Genomic DNA, 20,937 nt, shown 5'->3' with positions numbered 1-20,937 from the left:
CCAATGCAAGTGGGAGAAGTCTCATATTACGGTCATCATGATCGCGGATGACAACATGCAGGATCAACAGTGTTCATTAGTACTGCAGAATACAATTAAATTAATGTACATTTAACCAGTTTAATATGGAGAGGCACTGAAATGTAGACCTTCGTTTGTGTTTTTGAGTTACACTGTACATGATGTGAGAACACATGACGTTAACTTTAACGTTAGCTAGTTTTAGCCAGAGATACCTTGCTGAAACACAAGATGACAATGTTCTGCTTGAGCAGATGAAAATTGTAACTTAATGAGTAGGGATGCGCCAATCCGATATTCATATCGAGTATCGGCTCCGATAGTGCCATTTTTCTCGGATCGGGTATCGGTCAGAGAGGGCCGATCCAAATCCGAGATTTAATTTTTTTTTTTTTTTAGATTGTGTGAATTATTCTGTGTTACTTCTGAAGCCATACGATAGCTTAATGTGAGCTACATATTAATATTTAAGTCCTTACATTAAAGTTCACACAAACTCTTTTCTCCACTGTGGCTGTCAGTCATTCGTTCAGCATTTAAACCCTGGTCGCGTTCGGTTACAGCAGTCAGTTCGGTAAAGCTCTCTCCAAGATCATTCTGTGTTCCCATTATACTTGATTTGTAAATACATGTCTATGATTTTGCAAAAAGGACTTTATCTTCTTGCCGGAGTTTAATGTTGTTTTGTTACTTGCTACCGGGTGTCCGTGAGAACAAAACACGGGTGTAGAAAAGACTATAAATTGTTTTTAACGTGCACAGTAACTGAAATTTAAAACTGTTAAAAGAAAGGCTCAATAACTGTTGCACAGATATAATACACTACACATAAATTTCTCTTCCCTTTGTGCGTTGCAGTTTTTAACATGAAGCGCTTACAATGTGCGCATCTGGTGTGCAGAATGATGCGCTTGAAGCAACACGGCGTCAGGCTGTGACGCCATGTTGCTTCAAGCGCATCATTCTGCACACCGGATGCACACATTGTAAGCGCTTTGTGCTCATAGACTGTATAAAAACAGTTTGTGCTGCACTGTATTTGTTTTGTCCTATCGTATCTATCATATGTTGTTGCCTTATTAAAAATATGCTATACATTTAAAAGAAGTGTATTTTAATTTTATAGTATATACTTATATATAAATACATTCATGAATGTTTTTAATTAATGGATTTTATAATACAAATAGCAATGTGTAACATTTTACCATATTTAGTGCAACACTTTTATTTGTTCCCCACAAAATAGTTTTTTCACTAAATGTTTGGATTTCTAAAATTATTGTGCACTGATTTTTTTAGAATAACACTTGCTGCCGAATTATCCACTAACCTAGTTTATGATACATTTTTGTCATAGATTATAAATATACATAGGCCTATAGTTTTTCATATTTATTGTTTATTTTATTTTTATTTTATAATGAAGTAGTCTGTATCTAGTAGATTGTGAAAGAATGATTATCAGTTCCACACAGAGATATATAAATTCTAAATTTATTTAAATGAGGGAAAAAAACTTCACTGGTATCGGCCAATACCAAACCCTAGGTATCGTATCGGAGGCGAAAAAGGCGGATCGGAGCATCCCTATTAATGTGTATGACAACCAGAAAAGGAGCGGTTTTGTCTTCATTGGGATTAAGGTTGAATGCTTAGGGGCATTTGAAAAAATTTAATAAAAAATAATCAAAAAATTTTTTCTTCATTACATCATATAGCCTAGATCTGATTTTTTTTTCTTCTGGAAACGGCCAGACTAGAATAGCAACACAGTAGCAAACAAGAAACGATATGGCAAGACAAAAATTAAATAAACCAAAGTTTGACCAATTAGAGTAACATTAGGCTAAAACATGTAAATATGATATCTGGATCATTGTCAGATGAGCCGTCAGATGCTGAGCCGACCCAGGACGCATAACTTACCATCAGACTCTCCATCACTCATGGCCTTTAGTGTTTCTAGCCTACCTACCTTCCATAAATCGCCTTTTTTGTCATTTTGACTTGATTTATGAAACTGATAACCGCTAAATCAGTGAGTGAAAGGCGTTGCCTAGAAATGTACAATGTTAAAACATAAGCAGCAATGAAATGACAGTGCAAAAATACATGCATTATATAGGTGGGTAAGCTTGACCTGCTGGCGCTTATAGGTATAAATGCCCTGTTTTTTTTATCTGGTTTTATCTAAATAATTTTAAACAACATTGGATTGTAAATTACATAATTTTAGTAAAAGTCAATGACTGGGAGACTTGAATGTGTTATTTTAAATATGTTATGTACATTTGAAAAACAGCCACGGGTAAAATTTACCCCATTCTAGTGTTAAATGCTACAAGTGAATTTAGGCACCACGACATTGATTGCTTTATTTGATTTTGGAGCTTAATTTGTTTTTATTATGTTTTAGTCAAGATTTAAAACAGAAATACTGTGATATTATATTGTAAATTGTGTAATACTGCTGAATCGGTAAGATTGTGTTTATTGTGATGTTATTGATGTTTGTGTTTATGTATAGGAAAGATCTCTGACGTAGTGACTGTCCACCCACGTGCCATGTTCATTCCACGAGAGGGTTGGACTTTCCTCTCTGCAGGTGAGTGTCTTTGAAAAGCAAAACTCTTTCCAAAACCTTTATTTGATGTGCCATTTTGTTTTTAGGGGTTTGTGCTGTGATGTGCACAGCACTAATGCTGTGTTTAGGACAGGTACTTGATGTGTCCTGTTTGTCTGGGTATGTGTTTGTTTGTTCTGACAGCACTGAGCGTGTGTCAGTGTGTTTTTATATAACGGTGTCACAGCAAGGACAGTGTAACCTGCAGCAGAAGAGGCCAACCTTCAGACCCCATGGCAATAGCATAATCACAGTGTTGGAAACAGCCTGTTCTGGCCCACAATCTCATCTGCTGGCCAGACAGCAAAGTTACACAAATCCCCTAAACTCTCTGTGTGTATGAGAGAGATTAGGCTAAAACATGTAAATATGATATCGGGATCATTGTCAGATGAGCCGTCAGATGCTGAGCCGACCCAGGACGCATAACTTACCATCAGACTCTCCATCACTCATGGCCTTTAGTGTTTCTAGCCTACCTACCTTCCATAAATCGCCTTTTTTGTCATTTTGACTTGATTTATGAAACTGATAACCGCTAAATCAGTGAGTGAAAGGCGTTGCCTAGAAATGTACAATGTTAAAACATAAGCAGCAATGAAATGACAGTGCAAAAATACATGCATTATATAGGTGGGTAAGCTTGACCTGCTGGCGCTTATAGGTATAAATGCCCTGTTTTTTTTATCTGGTTTTATCTAAATAATTTTAAACAACATTGGATTGTAAATTACATAATTTTAGTAAAAGTCAATGACTGGGAGACTTGAATGTGTTATTTTAAATATGTTATGTACATTTGAAAAACAGCCACGGGTAAAATTTACCCCATTCTAGTGTTAAATGCTACAAGTGAATTTAGGCACCACGACATTGATTGCTTTATTTGATTTTGGAGCTTAATTTGTTTTTATTATGTTTTAGTCAAGATTTAAAACAGAAATACTGTGATATTATATTGTAAATTGTGTAATACTGCTGAATCGGTAAGATTGTGTTTATTGTGATGTTATTGATGTTTGTGTTTATGTATAGGAAAGATCTCTGACGTAGTGACTGTCCACCCACGTGCCATGTTCATTCCACGAGAGGGTTGGACTTTCCTCTCTGCAGGTGAGTGTCTTTGAAAAGCAAAACTCTTTCCAAAACCTTTATTTGATGTGCCATTTTGTTTTTAGGGGTTTGTGCTGTGATGTGCACAGCACTAATGCTGTGTTTAGGACAGGTACTTGATGTGTCCTGTTTGTCTGGGTATGTGTTTGTTTGTTCTGACAGCACTGAGCGTGTGTCAGTGTGTTTTTATATAACGGTGTCACAGCAAGGACAGTGTAACCTGCAGCAGAAGAGGCCAACCTTCAGACCCCATGGCAATAGCATAATCACAGTGTTGGAAACAGCCTGTTCTGGCCCACAATCTCATCTGCTGGCCAGACAGCAAAGTTACACAAATCCCCTAAACTCTCTGTGTGTATGAGAGAGAGAGAGATGGAGATACAAGGAAGTAATGCGAGATCACTTAATAGTTTTTTGTCTCTTTGATATTCTTCAGCCTCAGGGGTACTCATTCATTGTATATGTTTGCTGACATGTGCATATTTAGTGTGTGTGTGCATGGGGGGTGGGTTCAGTAGCAGTGTGAGTTCCTGTCCCTGCGGTGGCCTTGTCACATCCAATTGTGCAGTGTGCGAAGGAGAACCGAGAGAGCCTAGAATGAGGACAAAGTCATCCCTCGTTCCCTGCTTGTCTGGTGGCCTCTAAAGCACAGACTGAACTCTATTTTATCCCCTGCATCTCTCCTGAAACCTCTCTCCTGAGCCTTCAGGTCAAACCATAATATTTCACTTTATCCTTTTATATCAGGGTCTTTTTAACTAAACCATCATTCCCACAAGGCCTTGCAACCTTTTTTCTTAATAGCTGCATCAGTCAATACCACCTTTCGATAATTTGTTTTTTCTGGAAGCCCTCTTTTCACTTCCTGAGGAGAGAGGTGAAGCAAACACTGAACTACAGAGCCACAGCATATTGAGGGTTTTTTGCCATTTTGTTTTAAGGTATTTAAAGATTTATTTATTTATTTATTTATTTACTTTTATGAAGGTAGAGTGAGAGGAGATGGAAAAAATGGGTGAAATTAAATGGAAACGGGATGGATTTCATATGAGAACCACAATTTAACTATGTGATAATTAAGATTTTTACATTTAAGCCTGTGCAATATGAAAACAAACTAGCTTAGACTCATCTTTATAAATTAATGTATTTGCTGGTTGCATTATTATTAAGTAATCAAATCAAATCAAAGTTTATTTATAGAGCACTTTTTTAAAACAATAATTATTCACCAAAGTGCTGTACAAGCATAATCAAAATAAAATAATCTTACACACCGCAAAAATAACAGATATTAACACTAACAAAATACATAAAACAGCTCTCATACGGAGTTAAATGCCAGAGAATAAAAATAAGTTTTAAGACTGGATTTAAAAACAGCAAGTGTTTGGGCCTGCCTAACATATAGAGGCAAGTTATTCCAAAGCTTTGGGGCTGCGACAGCAAAAGCCCGGTCACCCCCTGCTTTTCAGCCTTGTTCGAGGTACAACCAAGATTAAACAGTCAGCTGACCTAAGTGCTCTTGATGGACCATGTGGTTGTATTAAATCAGAAAGGTAACTTGGTGCCAGTCCATTGAATGACTTTTAAACTGGTGTCTAAAAAAATGACTAAAAAAATGACTAAAAAACTGTAGTTTAATGACTAAAAAAAAAGGTGTCATTTGTTTGTGCTTGCGCATCCCTGTTAAAGGGGTCATATGATGCTGCTAAAAAGAACATTATTTTGTGTATTTGGTGTAATGAAATGTGTTTATGCGGTTTATGGTTCAAAAAACACATACTGTACATTATTGTTTCTCCTCTATGCTCCGCCTTTCTGAAACGCGTAGATTTTTACAAAGCTCATCGTTCTAAAAAAGCGAGGTGCGCTGTGATTGGCCAGCTATCCCCTACCATACTGTGATGATGCCCTGTCGGGCCGGAGCGATGATCCAAAAACATGAAAACCCATTATAAACGAGGCATTCGTTGCGGGGGCGTGTTGGAACGAGCCGTTTTAGGTAGGCGTGGTTGACTCTTAACTTTTACAAAGAATATCTCTTTGGATTTGATACTTTAGTCTTTGCAACTTTACAGATCTTCTTTATGCACCAAGAGCTTGTAACACTCCAAAGAGAAAGGAAAAATTGAAATCGCATCATATGACCCCTGTAACAGACGAGTAGCAGCATTTTGTAACATCTGTAAACGCTTAAGGGGATGCCTGATTGATACCTACATAGAAGCCATTACAATAGTCAAGATGGGTCGAGATAAAAGCATGTATGACCCTTTCAAAATCATTAAAAGACAAAAAAGACTTGACTCTTGATAATTACCTTTACTGAAAAAAACTAGATTTAATTACTGAATTAATTTGTTTATCCAATTTAAAATCACTGTCCATTATAACACCCAGGTTTTTAACATTTGGCTTTACATATGATTTTATAACACTCAAATCTACATCAGGGGGGTCACAGGTGTTGTCAGGTCTAAATATCATGATTTCTGTTTTTTATTCATTGAACTTTAAAAAATGTAAAGCCATCCAGGCCCTAACCTCCTCAAGACAATCCAACAGTGGTGCTATAGAGTTTGCATCTTTCCGTTTCAAAGGGAGATAAAGTTGTGTATCGTCTGCATAACAATGAAATGAGATGCCGTATTTCCTAAAAATTAACCCTAACGGATGTAGATATAATGAAAATAAGATGGGTCCAAGAATGGAACCCTAAGGGACACTACACGAGAGAGATGCAGAGGATGACACAAAATCCCCAAGGCGGACTGAGAAACTTCTGTCAGACAAATAAGATCTAAACCACTCCAGAGCAGTTCCCCTAACTCCAACGCAGTGCTCCAACCGAGAAATCAGGATGTTATGGTCTACAGCAGTGTTTCCCAACCGGGGTGCCGTCTGTCGAGAGCAGGGGTGCCGTGTAAAAAATCCTTTTTTAATATTTTTAAATTGCTAAAATGTTCAAAAAAAGCATCTATTATATAATATCCATTTCTGATGTCACCAATAATTAGAGATGCACCGAAATTTCGGCTGCCGGCCGAAGTCATGTTTCACTTTAACGTGGTGTGACGCTCTGCGTATTATCCCGCTCTATGCGTGTGCGCTCTGGTCAGTCGCTCCACTCGTATACCGTTCATGCTCATCGGAACAGCAAAGTCCGCTCAAAAACTGAGCCGACAGGAAACATGGATGTAGTACAGTATTGTTTCTTTCTGCAATAGCCCTACTGTGTTGTAACATGGTGTGGTATATGGGCAACTCTGGTAACGCTGCCCTCTCATTCATTGATCTGCTAACCGCTATGTTATGCTCGCGTGTTCTGATAATAATAGCGTTCTAGGACTAAACATTATTTGGATAATTGGTAAAATTGGTAAAAAAATTGTAAATTTTTTTTAATTGGTAAAAAAATAAAATATTAATAATTAATCATAATTAGTTATGGTTAATTATTCATATTTCCTGTTGTGAGCTAAATTCGCTACAATTATTAATTTCTTTTTGTTCTTATTTTATTAGTGACTGCTTGCTTGTCATTTTTTTATTCAATTCAAAGTTTGAAATCAAGCTATCTCGTGCTACTGCACCAAAATTACCCCACTGTAAAATTAAAAAAAAAACAGTGAGCAACAATTTGTGAGATAGCTAGTTATAATGGTAATTAAATAATGTTTACATATGTATAATAGCCTACATTAAAATCTGTCATATAAATTGGTCTCTTCATTAGAAATTAGCCTACTGATTGCCACCATTGATGGACAACTTTTTTTAATAATATTAAAAATATCTGTATGACATTATATTCTGCAGTTCTTCCCTGTTGTACCGAATATCTTTACTTTTCAAATTATCATATCGAAGTTAGAAATTCAAATATTGTGACAATTTATTTTGTACGGTGCCACAAGTTTAAAATTTCCAAAGGATGCCACGATTAATAAAAGGTTGGGAAACACTGGTCTACAGTATCGAATGCAGCCGTAAGATCCAGGAGCTTGAGGACTGCATAATCACAATCAGTCAGTAGCTAGTAACAGGTCATTAAAAACTTTCAACAGGGCTGTTTCTGTGCTGTGGAGTGATTTAAAACCAGACTGAAACACTTCCTGCAAACCATGTTGACTTAAAAATGATTGCAATAATAAATTGAAGTAAAGTAAAGCTAAAGCTTAAATAGTAAATAATATAAGTAAAGCTTAAATAAAATAGTAAAGTAAAGCTGAAATAAAATTAAATATGAATATTAGATGTAAAACTTTATGGAAATATTGCCTTGGCAACTAATTGAAATAATATAAGTGCTACAATTACTAAAACTTAAATAATGATACTAAATTGATATAAAAAATAAATAAAAAAGGTCAAAAGAATGTAACAAAATATTAAAAATTTAAACTTACATTTTTAATTATAATAAAAATAAAAGCTAATTCAAAATAACAATAAATAAATAATACTAAAATAACAGTTTGTAATTTGTTTAGTTCAGATCAATTACATGTCTGGTCAAATCAATCGTACATTGAGCTTGCATCTGTGTGAACAGGGAAACACATCTATCTGGTATCTAATCACTCTGCTTATGAAGGTATCGATTTTGTATGCCTGTGTTTAGACCATCTTTTCATTTATAAACCAATGTGGGACTATTTTTGCACTAAGACCAGACTCGTATTAATATAGCCACTCTCTTCAGTATGTTCTCTGTCAGATCTTAATTTAGCTTGCTCTGAGTAAAGGAAACTTGTTCTTATAAGCCCAGATATCTAGTTTTGAACCATAGACAAAAATCTGCCACTAAAGGGTCATAAGAAATCTATGACTATTGGTGCTTGATTGGACTTTTGCTAATATTTAAGATTAAACCTTAGTGCATAATAACTCATCTTGAACCACTGATTGAACAGTGTGCTATTAATTTTCCAATCGATCTAAAGATAAAATGCGTAAAAACAAGAGCAAGCTTCTAGGAACCAGAATATCAAACTCTAGAGTTGCATTAGCACAATTTGGATTCATTTTGTGAGCGAAAAAAGGTTCATTGTCAATATCATAGCTTTCGGTTGGTTCTAATAGTGAATTCACACAACCAACCTGAACATGAGTGAAATCAATGTGAAATTTTTTGCCTTCACTTGAAATTCCTAATCATGTGGATTCCTGTATTGAAATAACTTGATTTCATTCACAAAATTTTGCTGAGCAGTGGTCAGTAGGATTCTTAACATTTATTCATTGATTAACACTGATTAACAAATTAACATTGTGAGAATTTTACGCAGGCATGGTCCACTCACATTTTCTTCTGAAAAAGTAAAATCTAGTTTGTTCCTTGTTTGAGAAGTGAGGTTTTAATTAGAAATGCACAAAACCAAACAGTAATTGTAAGTCGATATTTGCGCAGTACTTGGACAGTCTGTTCCTTTAACTGTTTTGTATGACTTCATGCATTACATACACATGTTTATCTTCAACCTTCATTGGCATTATTCTGAGAACTGAGCTAAAAAGTTATCACGACACAAGGTCATTGACATTTAACAAGCTGCTAGAAAAACGGGAATCTAGCCCAGGAATAGACTTAAGACAAACTGCCTTAAGAAGCTGTATAGGGAATTCAGTTATGGTGATATGGGTCTGTACTTTAGGCATATTAGAATAATCTTAACTTAAATGGTTGCTATTGTGTTTCTAGCCATCATGATACTGGAAACGGTTGACAGTAGCTCATTTAAAGAAGCTCATTTAGAGAATACATTTTGATGTAGTTCAATCCAAAGTGGACATCTGATCTTCATAGAAACATTATTAATATTAAACTAAAATATCTAAATAAATTAAAATCTTAAATTATTAATATGGTCTTCTTATTCAACTGGTTTAGGTGAAAAAATTGTTTTAAAAATGAAATGCATCTTAACTGAAGAGCTCTATTGCCATCTTCATTGTCCGTTCAAACCCTCAACTGATACTGAACAATTTAGATCAGATTAATTTACACTTGAGCTGCTGCTTCCGCCAAAGATAAGCCATTTCCTCTCCCTCCTTCCCTGAAACTGGTCTTGTACACACACACACACACACACACACACCAACACATCAATAAAGGGCATTAACAACCACATAACTTGTTCTCTTCTCAGGACCTCTCTCTCTCTCTCTGTTTACCTTATCAAATAATGTTCAGAATACTCTGGAATGGCTTGATATGCCAGTTAATATAACATTTATGCACACAATTGATCTCATAGTGTACATACAGGATGATGCTGAGTCAGCGCTCTGACAGTCACTGCAGTATACACTCTCTCTCTCTCTTTCTCACACACACACACAGTCTGTATTGCAATGTGAACTTATCCTCACACATTTGTTTTTATCTGTCAGAAAAGCTGCTGGGTGCATTACTGTTCCTGCTGACACAGATGGGAGAGATGCCAGCACACACACACCACTCACTGTCATCTTCCCCTTTTATCTTTTTATTAGGAAGGGGAGTTATGAAAAGTTGTGGTTGAAGATTATATTGGGAAGAGGTCATTATGACATCTGAATCTGTGTGTGTGTGTGTTCAGATTTCTGTCAGGTGGAGCTGCGTCTCTTGGCTCACCTATCAGCTGACCCACAGCTGCTGAGAATCTTTCAGAACACTGAAGCAGACGCCTTCACCATGCTGGCAGCTCAGTGGTGGGTACACACTCCCATATGTTAGTGTATATAATGCACACATACAGAACACATTTTTGGTTTTGTTTTGCTTTTTTTAAGCATGCGTGTTTTCAATGTGGCCCAAAGTTTGGGGTCAGTAAGTTTTTCTTTTTTTCTTTTTTTTTCTTTTAAAGAATAAATGCATTTATTCATGGATGCGTTACATTGATCAAAAGTGACAGTAAATTGTACTAAATACATTTATAATGTTGCAAAAAATGTATGTCTGTATGTATTTGTCATGTGACACTGAAGACTGGAATAATGACTGCTAAAAAATTAAGCTATGCCATCACAGGAATAAATAACATTTAAAAATATATTAAAATAGAAAACTGTTATTTTAAATTGTAATAATATTTCACAATGTTACATGAATTTTTGCAGCCTCGGTGAACATAAGACACTTCTTTCAAAAATATCTTACCAACCCCAAACATTGGAATGATTGTGTACACCTGTACTGATCTGGTCATGAGAAAGGGACAGTATGTTGTGTCCAGGAAACGGTTACTTTAAACGCTTGTTTTGCTATGGCAGCAGAGGCATCATGAGTGTTTTGCTGACAGGTCCCCTTAGTGTATTTGCACTAATAAACTCATTATGGTTTTAAACCATTAGAAATGATGATCCCACTGTCATACAGCTCATAATGAGCAGTTTAGAGAAGTCTAAAATTAAACACCTCTGCCTTTTTTAGCAATAGCATTTTTTGTAAATGAAACAATTTGTTCATATTGTATATTGCTATCTTTATTTTTAATACTATTTTATTTCATTGAAACCCTTTCAGTGTGTGTGTGTGTACCTGGTATTTATCACATTATGGGGACCAAATGTCCCCACAAAAATAGTAATACCAGTAAATTTTGACCTTGTGGGGACATTTTTTTAGGTCCCCATGAGGAAACAAACTTATAAATCATACAGAATTAAGTTTTTTGAACATCTAAAAATGCAGAAAGTTTCTCATGAGGGGTAGTTTTAAGTGTAGGGTGATAGAAAATAGTTTGTACAGTATAAAAACCATTATGCTTATGGAATGTCCCCATAAAATATGGAAACACAATGTGTGTGTGTGGATGCCGAACAATTAAAAAGTGTTCATTTTTGTGAAGTCTCTAGTAGTTAGTAGAGACTTCATATTTGTGTTTTTTAAAAACAATCCAACAAAGTGTAATGTTCATACTTTGGGTAATAGGTTAAGAAGTCACAGAGTTGACCAAAAGGAGTTTAAAGAATGCTAGATGTTCTATTTGTCACACAAGCAAAAGTGTCCACAGTGTCCTGCAGTACCAGTCAGTGTGTTTCACCCTGAGGCTGTGAGTCAACCAGACAGACAGCAAGACAGAGAAATGATCGAGAGTAATGACAGACGATCTGTCTGATGCTCACATCTCCACAGTTACTGTAGCGCGCGGTGACAGGCCTGTCCAGACAAAGTGTGATTTGATTGCTGACATGAGCCCAGTTTGTGTGTGAGGATGGATATGTGCCTCGCTTTCTAATGACCACAGATCATCACAGCATTGCTGTTAGTATATTCCTTCTTTTGTGTGTGTGTGTGTGTGTTGCTCACCCAAAAGAGCTGAGATTTGAAGTGTGAGTGCTGACCCAACACTGGCCGCTGCTCTAATGCAGTAAGACATCTGCTGGGCAACCTCTGATTCCCTGTCACTTTGCAAACACTGATGCCTCCAGCATACCAGCAATACTAGCACTTTCATTACATAAATGTCTCTGTCTTTGTCTTTAGGAAGGGTGTGAGTGAGGACAGAGTAAGTGTGGAGGACAGAGAGCATGCCAAGCGTATCGTCTACTCTGTGGTTTATGGAGCTGGTGAGAACTGTTACATGCACACCATCACTTCAATCTACAGGAAGTTCAGAACATGACATTATTTATCATGAATTTTACCATGCATTTATAGGTGCTGTTTTGGTAACTTAAAGGGGGTCATATGATGCGATTTCAATTTTTCCTTTCTCTTTGGAGTGTTACAAGCTCTTGGTGCATAAAGAAGATCTGTAAAGTTGCAAGACTAAAGTCTCAAATCCAAAGAGATATTCTTTATAAAAGTTACGAGTCAACCACGCCTGCCTAAAATGGCTTGCTCTAACATGCCCCCACATGTCTACGTCACGATGTGGGAAGATTTGCATAGAAAGAAGGCGTAACTTTTATTCTCTCTGTAGTATTGTTGCTGCCGCCGCCATGTCGTGAAGGCGCTGTGTGTTTCGTTGTGAAAGCGAAACTACTTTGTTTGAGGATAATATCCGCTTCGTCATGCCTAGAGCTGATACGTGCTGGTCGCTGAGGAAAAACATCAACTTCGCGCTGTGGATCGCTGGATCGGCTTTCACCGTGGACGAAGCGGAGTCCAGCCCGGGGTTGTTACATGTGGTAGCCGCAAGCCCGCCGGACGCTCCTTCGTCGATTCTGCCGGCCGCGCCGTTCTCTAGCCCGCCGGCCGTTCCTCACTCTAGCCCGCCGTCCGCCGCTCACTCAGGCCCGCCATGTGTGACGCTGTGTGTTTCGTTGTGAAAGCAAAACTACTTTGTTTGGCCTTCCAAAGAGGACATGACTAGAAATCAGTGGTTAAGTTGTATTTACAACACTGGTCCAGAACACTTCAACCCAAATATTCAGATGTGTGCAGCGCATTTTATGGAGGACTGTTTCCTGATCCTGGTAGAGTAGACTACAATGCCGGCTGTTCTGACTCACAGACTGTAAGTACGTTTTCATATTTACAGGATTTGCCACTGACGATTCAAACGCGAGTTTTGAGCAGTGTAGAGTAGCGTTTGTTTTTTGTCATTTCTCCGATCACAAATGCAGACATGGTTTTATGTTTATGCAGCATGATGCAATGCGTAAAAAGACAATACAAGTCATTATAATCCCTAATTATGTCCCCACTGGATGCAACAAATGCCTCGTTTATAATGGGTTTTAATGTTTTTGTCTCATCGCTCCGGCCTGACAGGGCATCACAGTATGGTAGGGGCGTAACATTTCCGTCACACACTTGAGGTATTCGGCCAATCATAACGCACTGGATAGCTGGCCAATCACAGCACACCTCGCTTTTCAGATCGATGAGCTTTGTAAAAATCGACGTGTTTCAGAAAGGTGGGGCATAGAGGAGAAACAATGTACATTATGTGGAAAATGTGTTTTTTTTTTAACCTTAAGCCGCATAAACATTTCATTACACCAAATGCACAAAATAATGTTCTTTTTAGCAGCATCATATGACCCCTTTAAACCACACAGCTTCTCTTCAGTGCCTATTGCACGCAGTACCATGAAGTGCTGCATGCTGGCATCTTTGCTCATGGGCGCTCCCCTGAACCGTAAATACCATGTTACTAATTACTGTAGAGCAGCAAGAAAATTACATCCTGACAGCGCTGACAGGGTGATGGCACACAGGAATGTCTACAGTCGAAAGGCCATTACTAGCAACATTTCTTTAGGCACATAAAATGTGAATTCAAAAGCAGCACACGGGCTGCTATGATGCGATTTCAAGTTTTCCTTTCTCTTTGGAGTGTTACAAGCTGATTGTGCATAGATACGATCCCTGAAGTTGCAAAGACTAAAGTCTCAAAACCAAAGAGATATTTTTTATCAAAGTTAAGACTCTGCCACGCCCCCCTAAAATGGCTCGTTCTAACACGCCCCCACATATCTATCTCACTATGGGGAAATATTTGCGTAATGCCGCCCAAATGTGCACGCAAAGAAAGAAGGCATGGTTTCAGTAACCGCAGTTAGTGTTGAAGCAGCCATGTCAGGGAGACTCTGTGTTTCTAGGTGAAAGCAAAAGCACTTTATTTGGCCTTCCGAAAGTAGATGCATTTAGGAATCTTTAAGATCACTTACAACAGAGCAGCAATGCATTTTATGGACGACCGTTTCGTGAACCTAGGAGAGGAGGTAATTCTGACTTTGCTATGACAATCTGGCGCTTCTGAATCAGCTACTGTTTTGTTATTAATTTAAGTACTTGCTATTGACTGTTCAAATGCGGAGTTTTGCGCATTATGTGTGTGTGTGTGTGTGTGCGCGAGCAAGAAAGAGGGAGGGAGGGAGAGAGAGAGAGACAGGGTCACATCACAGTGGAGTCAGCTGTCTTAACCGTGGCTTGTGTACTGCAAACACATACCAGCTTCATCACTGTCTGTCACGCGACTCTGTTCCCCCTTTCGGGCTTGAACTGATGGTAAAACTAATGACATTATTTACTGTCTTTACATTTATGTTGAAAGATGAAGCTCGCAATTATGGTAAGGGGTGTTACATTTCCGACGAGTGCTTGCGGTGTTCAGCCATTCACAATGCACTGGGTCAGCTGGCCAATCAGAGCAGTCTGCTCTTGTCGGAAGGAGGGACTTTGTAGAAAACGAAGCGTTTGAGAGAGGCAGGGCATAGAGGACCTACAATAATGTACAGTATTTGAAAAATAATGTGTTTTTTGAACATTAAAGCATGTCAACATATTCCGTTACACCAAATACACAAAATAATGATCTTTAAAAAAGCATCATATGACCCCTTTAAGGCCTATTAAGTTAAATATAACTGTTTATATGAAATAAAAACCTTTTGTAAGATTATAAATGGCTTTACTATTACTTTTAATCAGTGCCTTACCGGTATCCTTAAAAAAAACTGTGGACATTTTGAATTTGGAAACTAAGTTATTTATTTTTCTAATTTAAAATTCACTGACCCCAAACTTTTGAATTCTAGTGTACCCTTTTAATAAAAACTGGGAACATTTTCAATTTGGAAAGCTTTGAATTTAAACGAGAGAAGAAGAAAAAAACAGGCAAAAATATTTGATGAATATTTGAAAACACAATTGACTGCTTAATTTTTTTATAAACTATCCATATTCATATTTGTATGGATGATTGTGGCATAAGCAAAGCAGAGATACATAAATGTATTTATTTTTTGAATGAAAGAGATGGACATTGGTACAAATAGAAAGAAATAAAGAGAAAAGTTATGTCCCAGACTGGAGGGCTTTGCTCTATGAGTCAAGTGCAGAGAGCCTTATTGTTCATAGTGGTTGCTAACAGAGATCTCCCAGAATGTAGCCTCCATGACTACAACCTTACTAGAGAAGAATCTTATGTGTGTGTGTGTGTGTGTGGAGGCACTGAAGGAGGGTGTCACTGTTCTACTTTACTTTAACTGGGTCAGCTTGAATGTTTCTCTGTCGTTTTTTTTCTCTCATTTATATTTTTCAGTCCAGCATCTCACAAGTGGCTCACCAAAATGTGTTTGTGCACTGAAGTTGATGAATACAGAAAAATACATTTATTGCACTCTTACAAAGGCATACGGCTTGTTGCCCCAGAACGAAACATTTTAATTTTGACCATAATGTCATCTCAGGAAATCAGAGAAAGAGAGTGACGGTGTGAGGAAGGGAATAATGAGTGACTGAGTGCTGGTAGAAAGTGAGTGAGAGAAAGAGGGGGTGAGAGCGCTACAGTGTCTCATTTTGTCTCTCATAGTTGAGGTATACCTATGATGAAAATTACAGGCCTCTCTCATCTTTAAGTGGGAGAACTTGCACAATTGGTGGCTGACTAAATACTTTTTTTCCCCACTGTATGTTGATAATCTTGCAGAAAGCAAAGGATTGCCGTGGTTACCGAATTAATACTAAAAGGAGGTGTAGCATAGAAGACAATCAAAAACACATACACACACACTCATAGGCGAGGTGGAGGGGTGGACACACACAAGTGGGTCAGAATATGAGAGACTAACTATTGAGTATCCCATAGAGAAGGATGGTTTAGAGATGGAGTAATTAGGCAAAAGGAGGGGCACTAGAGATCAAATGATCTCAACCAGTGAGAATGCACAACGACGCACTCTTGATCACTTCTGCGTGCCTGCTGCTGCCTTCATCTCCCTGCTCGTAAACTTCATATAGTCATCTCTCTCTGTCTAGAAATAATGTCAATTACAAGCAGACAGAAGGTCAGATAAAAATCCTGGTATATGAACTTTGTCCTGCTTTATTCAACAGGTCACTGTGCGTAAACTAAAGCAAGTAGCATGGGTTATGTCATGTGACTAGTTGTTACTCTGTAGTTGGACTGATGAGAAATTCTTTCAGTGGAGTATTGCATACTTTCTAATGCAAGTTGTTAGTAGCTACACTACATCTGATGCCAGTATTTCCTAGGTATTCATTAGTGCTGCTTGCAAAGCATTACTGGTGTTGTTAACACTATAATTAGGGTTAGGGATCTGAACTAACCATTAGACCTAAGAATAAACTCTTACTACATGCATCTTATTTGTGCTATGGACATGATGATACTTCAAATCGTGTGGCTTAAGGTGAGGTGTGCTATTAATTTTATACATCAGAGTTATTATTTTTGCCTGGTGGATGATAAAAAAATGGTAACAAAACAACAACACTTAATAGTAAAACAGTTGTGAGATATTACATTTTAAAATAACTGTTTTCTATTTATTAATATATTTATAAATGTAATTTATTCCTGTGATGGCAAGGCAGAATTTTCAACAGCCATTACTTCAGTCTTCAGTGTCATGTGATCCTTCATTCAAAAATGTCTTTAATAATTTACACAACCAATCATTTCATTTGTGTATGAATTTCATTCTTCTGTTGAACACAAAAGAAAATATTTGGAAGAATGTTAACCAAACAGTTGACAATATTGTGTATGATATTTTACATTAGCAATATCAGTAGAGACAAAAAATAAGCGCTCCCATAATATCTTGTGTTTATTTCATCACATTTGTTGTCATGGTAGTTGTCGACTTGTCGTCATAGCAACATTGGGAGAATGGGGTGCTCAGTTTAGCCTATTTCTCAAAATCATTGTGTGCTTCATCTCACCTCATTTTGTCTTTTTTGTCTCACCTTGAACTGTTTTAAGCATGGAATATTTCTGTTCTCAGTTGCTTTTGTCCACTGACTTTCTCTCTCTCCTTCTTTCTCGACACCCTGACACACAGGAAGAGAGCGGTTGTCTTGTATTCTGGGTGTGAGTACAGAGGAGGCCAGTCGTTTTCAGGACACTTTCCTACAGACGTACAGAGAGGTGCCGGCCTTCATCCAGCACACCATCCAGAACTGCCACATACACGGTGTGTGTGAGATAAACACAGAGTAGAGTTGAAAAAAACTAAGCAGACACTTTCACAAAACTCACTCACTTCACAGTTCAGTGTGTATATAGAGCTGCCGTTAGGCCACACTTTCACTGATATTACACACATCATAGTTTTTACACCATGGTGTGAACTTAAGTCACACACACTCATTCTTTCACTTCTCCTGCTGTGACTCAAATAGTTACATTTTCTGCTGCCATTATATTCTATCTAGTTTCATCTCAGTGTTGCTTTAAAATATCAAATGCACAGTTTACTGGTTTTACTATTATTATAAAGTATGAAGTATACATTTTGTTTGGTGTGCTGTATTGGCATGAGAAATATCAATGCAATGTATGGCGAAACAAAATAAAGAACAATGCAAGGTAGCTAAATAAAAGGTGACATAAAATACTAAAGGGGTCATATGATGTTGCTAAAAAGAACATTATGTTGTGTATTTGGTGTAATGAAATGTTTATGCGGATTAAGGTTTAAATAACATTATTTTCCACATACTGTACATTATTGTTGCTCCTCTATGCCCCGCCTTTCTGAAACGTGTCGATTTTTTACAAAGCTCATCGTTCTGAAAAGCGAGGTGTACGCTGATTGGCCAGCTATCCGCAAGGTAGCTAAATAAAAGGTGACATAAAATACTAAAGGGGTCATATGATGTTGCTAAAAAGAACATTATGTTGTGTATTTGGTGTAATGAAATGTTTATGCGGATTAAGGTTTAAATAACATTATTTTCCACATACTGTACATTATTGTTGCTCCTCTATGCCCCGCCTTTCTGAAACGTGTCGATTTTTTACAAAGCTCATCGTTCTGAAAAGCGAGGTGTACGCTGATTGGCCAGCTATCCAGTGCGTTGTGATTGGCTGAATAACTCAAGCGTGTGACGGAAATGACGTGAATATTGAGGAAACGATAGATGGTTTTCATGCTGAAGTAAAGTAAAAGACCGCTTCTTAAACCAAAGGTGAACATGTTGGTATTCTTGTGGGGGGGAAAAAACATGCAAGCACTGTCACCGACAGCAAGTTTAGTTTTACTTTTCTTTTTGTTTTAATTTTGAAAAGCTTGTTATCTTTGCTGTTTACCTCACGTTATGCTATGGAGGCTCTCTTTTTTTATTTATTTGATTCCTCAGTGTTTGCTAAACGTTCTGTAATTTATTAGTCGGTATATAATACAGCATGTGGTGTATGCCATGCCTCGTCTTATTCGTTTTTGTTAATAAACGTTTTGTAAGCTAGTTTGTCATTGAATCCTACTGTTTTATTGTTGTTATGCTTTTTAATTAAGAATAACAATGAATCCATCATTTGTTTTAGTCTTAAAAAGTGAAATATGTATAGATGTATGTAAGCAAATCAGACAATTATCTTTTCTTGTAAATCGTGACACCAATATCGCAAATTCGAAAGTGAAAGCATCCGAAGCCCGGCTTATAATATAGCTAAAGAGAAATTCCCTGTTCACAAAATTCAAATCACAAATAATACTGATGAAAAAGAAGGGGTTGAATGTTAACCACTTTCGTTTTCATATAACTATAAACTATGATAAAAGTTCATCAGCATGCATTGATTAATCCCTAAAAATAAAAATATTGCGACCAAATCATGCACAGTTTTATTACATTAGATATTTGAACATGCTATTAGATAAACTGTTGTTAGTCATGTTGTCATTTAAAATCCGGACATCATTGGCAATGTTATTGTTTTAGTTAAGCTAACAAAAACTCATTTTATTTGTTGTTTGCTGATTTTAAATTTAAAACTTGGTGAAATGATTTGTGTGTCAGTACTTTTTGAACATTTCCAGCACATGTTAACAATACCGTGATAATACTGATAACCATGATCATTTTGGTCACTATAATCATCATAAGAAATTTTCATACTGTTACATCCCTAATTAATGACTTATACTGTGTTTTTACGCGTTGCGTTGTGTATCGCGCCGCGTAAACATAAAACCATGTCTGCATTGTGATCGGAGAAACGACAAACAACAAGCGCTATTTGCGTTTGAATCATCAGTGGCAAATTCTTTAAATATAAAAAATTTACTTACAGGCTGTGAGTCAGAAGCGCCAGACTGTCCTTGCAAAGTTGGAACTGCCCCACTTTATAGAACAGCCTTTGAGCACAAGACCCATTGTATGCTACTCTGCAGGTTCAGGAAACCAGTCTTCCATAAAATGCGTCACACAGCATCACACACGACGGGCTTGAGTGAGCGGAGGCTGGCAGCCTTGAGAATGGCACAGCCGGCGGATTCGACGAAGGAACGGCCGGCGTGCGTGCGGCAACCACATGTGACGACCCCGGGCTGGACTCCACTTCGTCCACAGTGAAAGCCGATCCGGCGATCCACAGTGCGAAGTTGATGTATTTCCTCAGCAACCAGCACAGATCAGCTCTAGGAATGACAAAGCAGATATCGTCATCTTTTGGAAGGCCAAACAAAGAAGTTTTGTTTTCACAACTAAACACACAGCATCTCCACAACATGGCGCCGGCGGCAACAACAATACTACAGCGAGAATAAAAGGGGTCATATGATGCGATTTCAAGTTTTCCTTTCTCTTTGGAGCGTTACAAGCTGATTGTGCATAGATAAGATCCCTGAAGTTGCAAAGACTAAAGTCTCAAAACCAAAGAGATATTCTTTATCAAAGTTAAGACTCTGCCACGCCCCCCTAAAATGGCTCGTTCTAACACGCCCCCACATATCTACCTCACTATGTGGAAATATTTGCATAATACCGCCCAAATGTGCATGCAAAGAAAGAAGGCGTGGTTTCAGTAACCGCAGTTAGTGTTGAAGCAGCCATGTCAGGGAGACGCTGTGTGTTTCTAGGCAAAAGCACTTTATTTGGCCTTCCGAAAGTAGATGCATTTAGGAATCTTTAAGATTACTTACAACAGAACAGCAATGCATTTTATGGACGACCGTTTCGTGAAGCTAGGAGAGGAGGTAATTTTGACTTTGCTATGACATTATTGTTGCTCCTCTATGCCCCGCCTTTCTGAAACGCGTTGATTTTTTACAAAGCTCATCTTTCTGAAAAGCGAGGTGTACGCTGATTGACCAGCTATCCAGTGCGTTGTGATTGGCTGAATACCTCAAGCGTGTGACGGAAATGACGCGGATATTGAAGTAAAGTAAAAGCTTCTTTTGTTTTTTCTTTTTTTTTGCATGTGTTTCTCATTTTATGGACGACCGTTTCATGAACCTAGGAGAGGAGGTTATTCTGACTTTGC

General features: G+C 37.6%; 1 protein-coding gene across 1 annotated transcript in view; it reads left to right on the top strand.

The window, feature by feature from the left end:
* poln (polymerase (DNA directed) nu) overlaps positions 1 to 20,937 on the top strand; it is a 55,254-nt gene that overhangs the window by 28,485 nt on the left and 5,832 nt on the right. Inside the window, exons 17-20 of the mRNA XM_016248295.1 lie at positions 2,552 to 2,629; positions 10,348 to 10,459; positions 12,237 to 12,319; positions 17,513 to 17,644. Coding sequence (XP_016103781.1) covers positions 2,552 to 2,629; positions 10,348 to 10,459; positions 12,237 to 12,319; positions 17,513 to 17,644 — 405 coding nt within the window. The remainder of the gene's footprint in view (positions 1 to 2,551; positions 2,630 to 10,347; positions 10,460 to 12,236; positions 12,320 to 17,512; positions 17,645 to 20,937) is intronic.

Source organism: Sinocyclocheilus grahami, unplaced genomic scaffold (assembly GCF_001515645.1).
Source record: "Sinocyclocheilus grahami isolate Dianchi unplaced genomic scaffold, SAMN03320097.WGS_v1.1 scaffold24.1, whole genome shotgun sequence".
NCBI lineage: Eukaryota > Metazoa > Chordata > Actinopteri > Cypriniformes > Cyprinidae > Sinocyclocheilus > Sinocyclocheilus grahami.
Note: the sequence above shows the minus strand (reverse complement) of the source record. Positions and strands in the feature narration are given on the sequence as shown.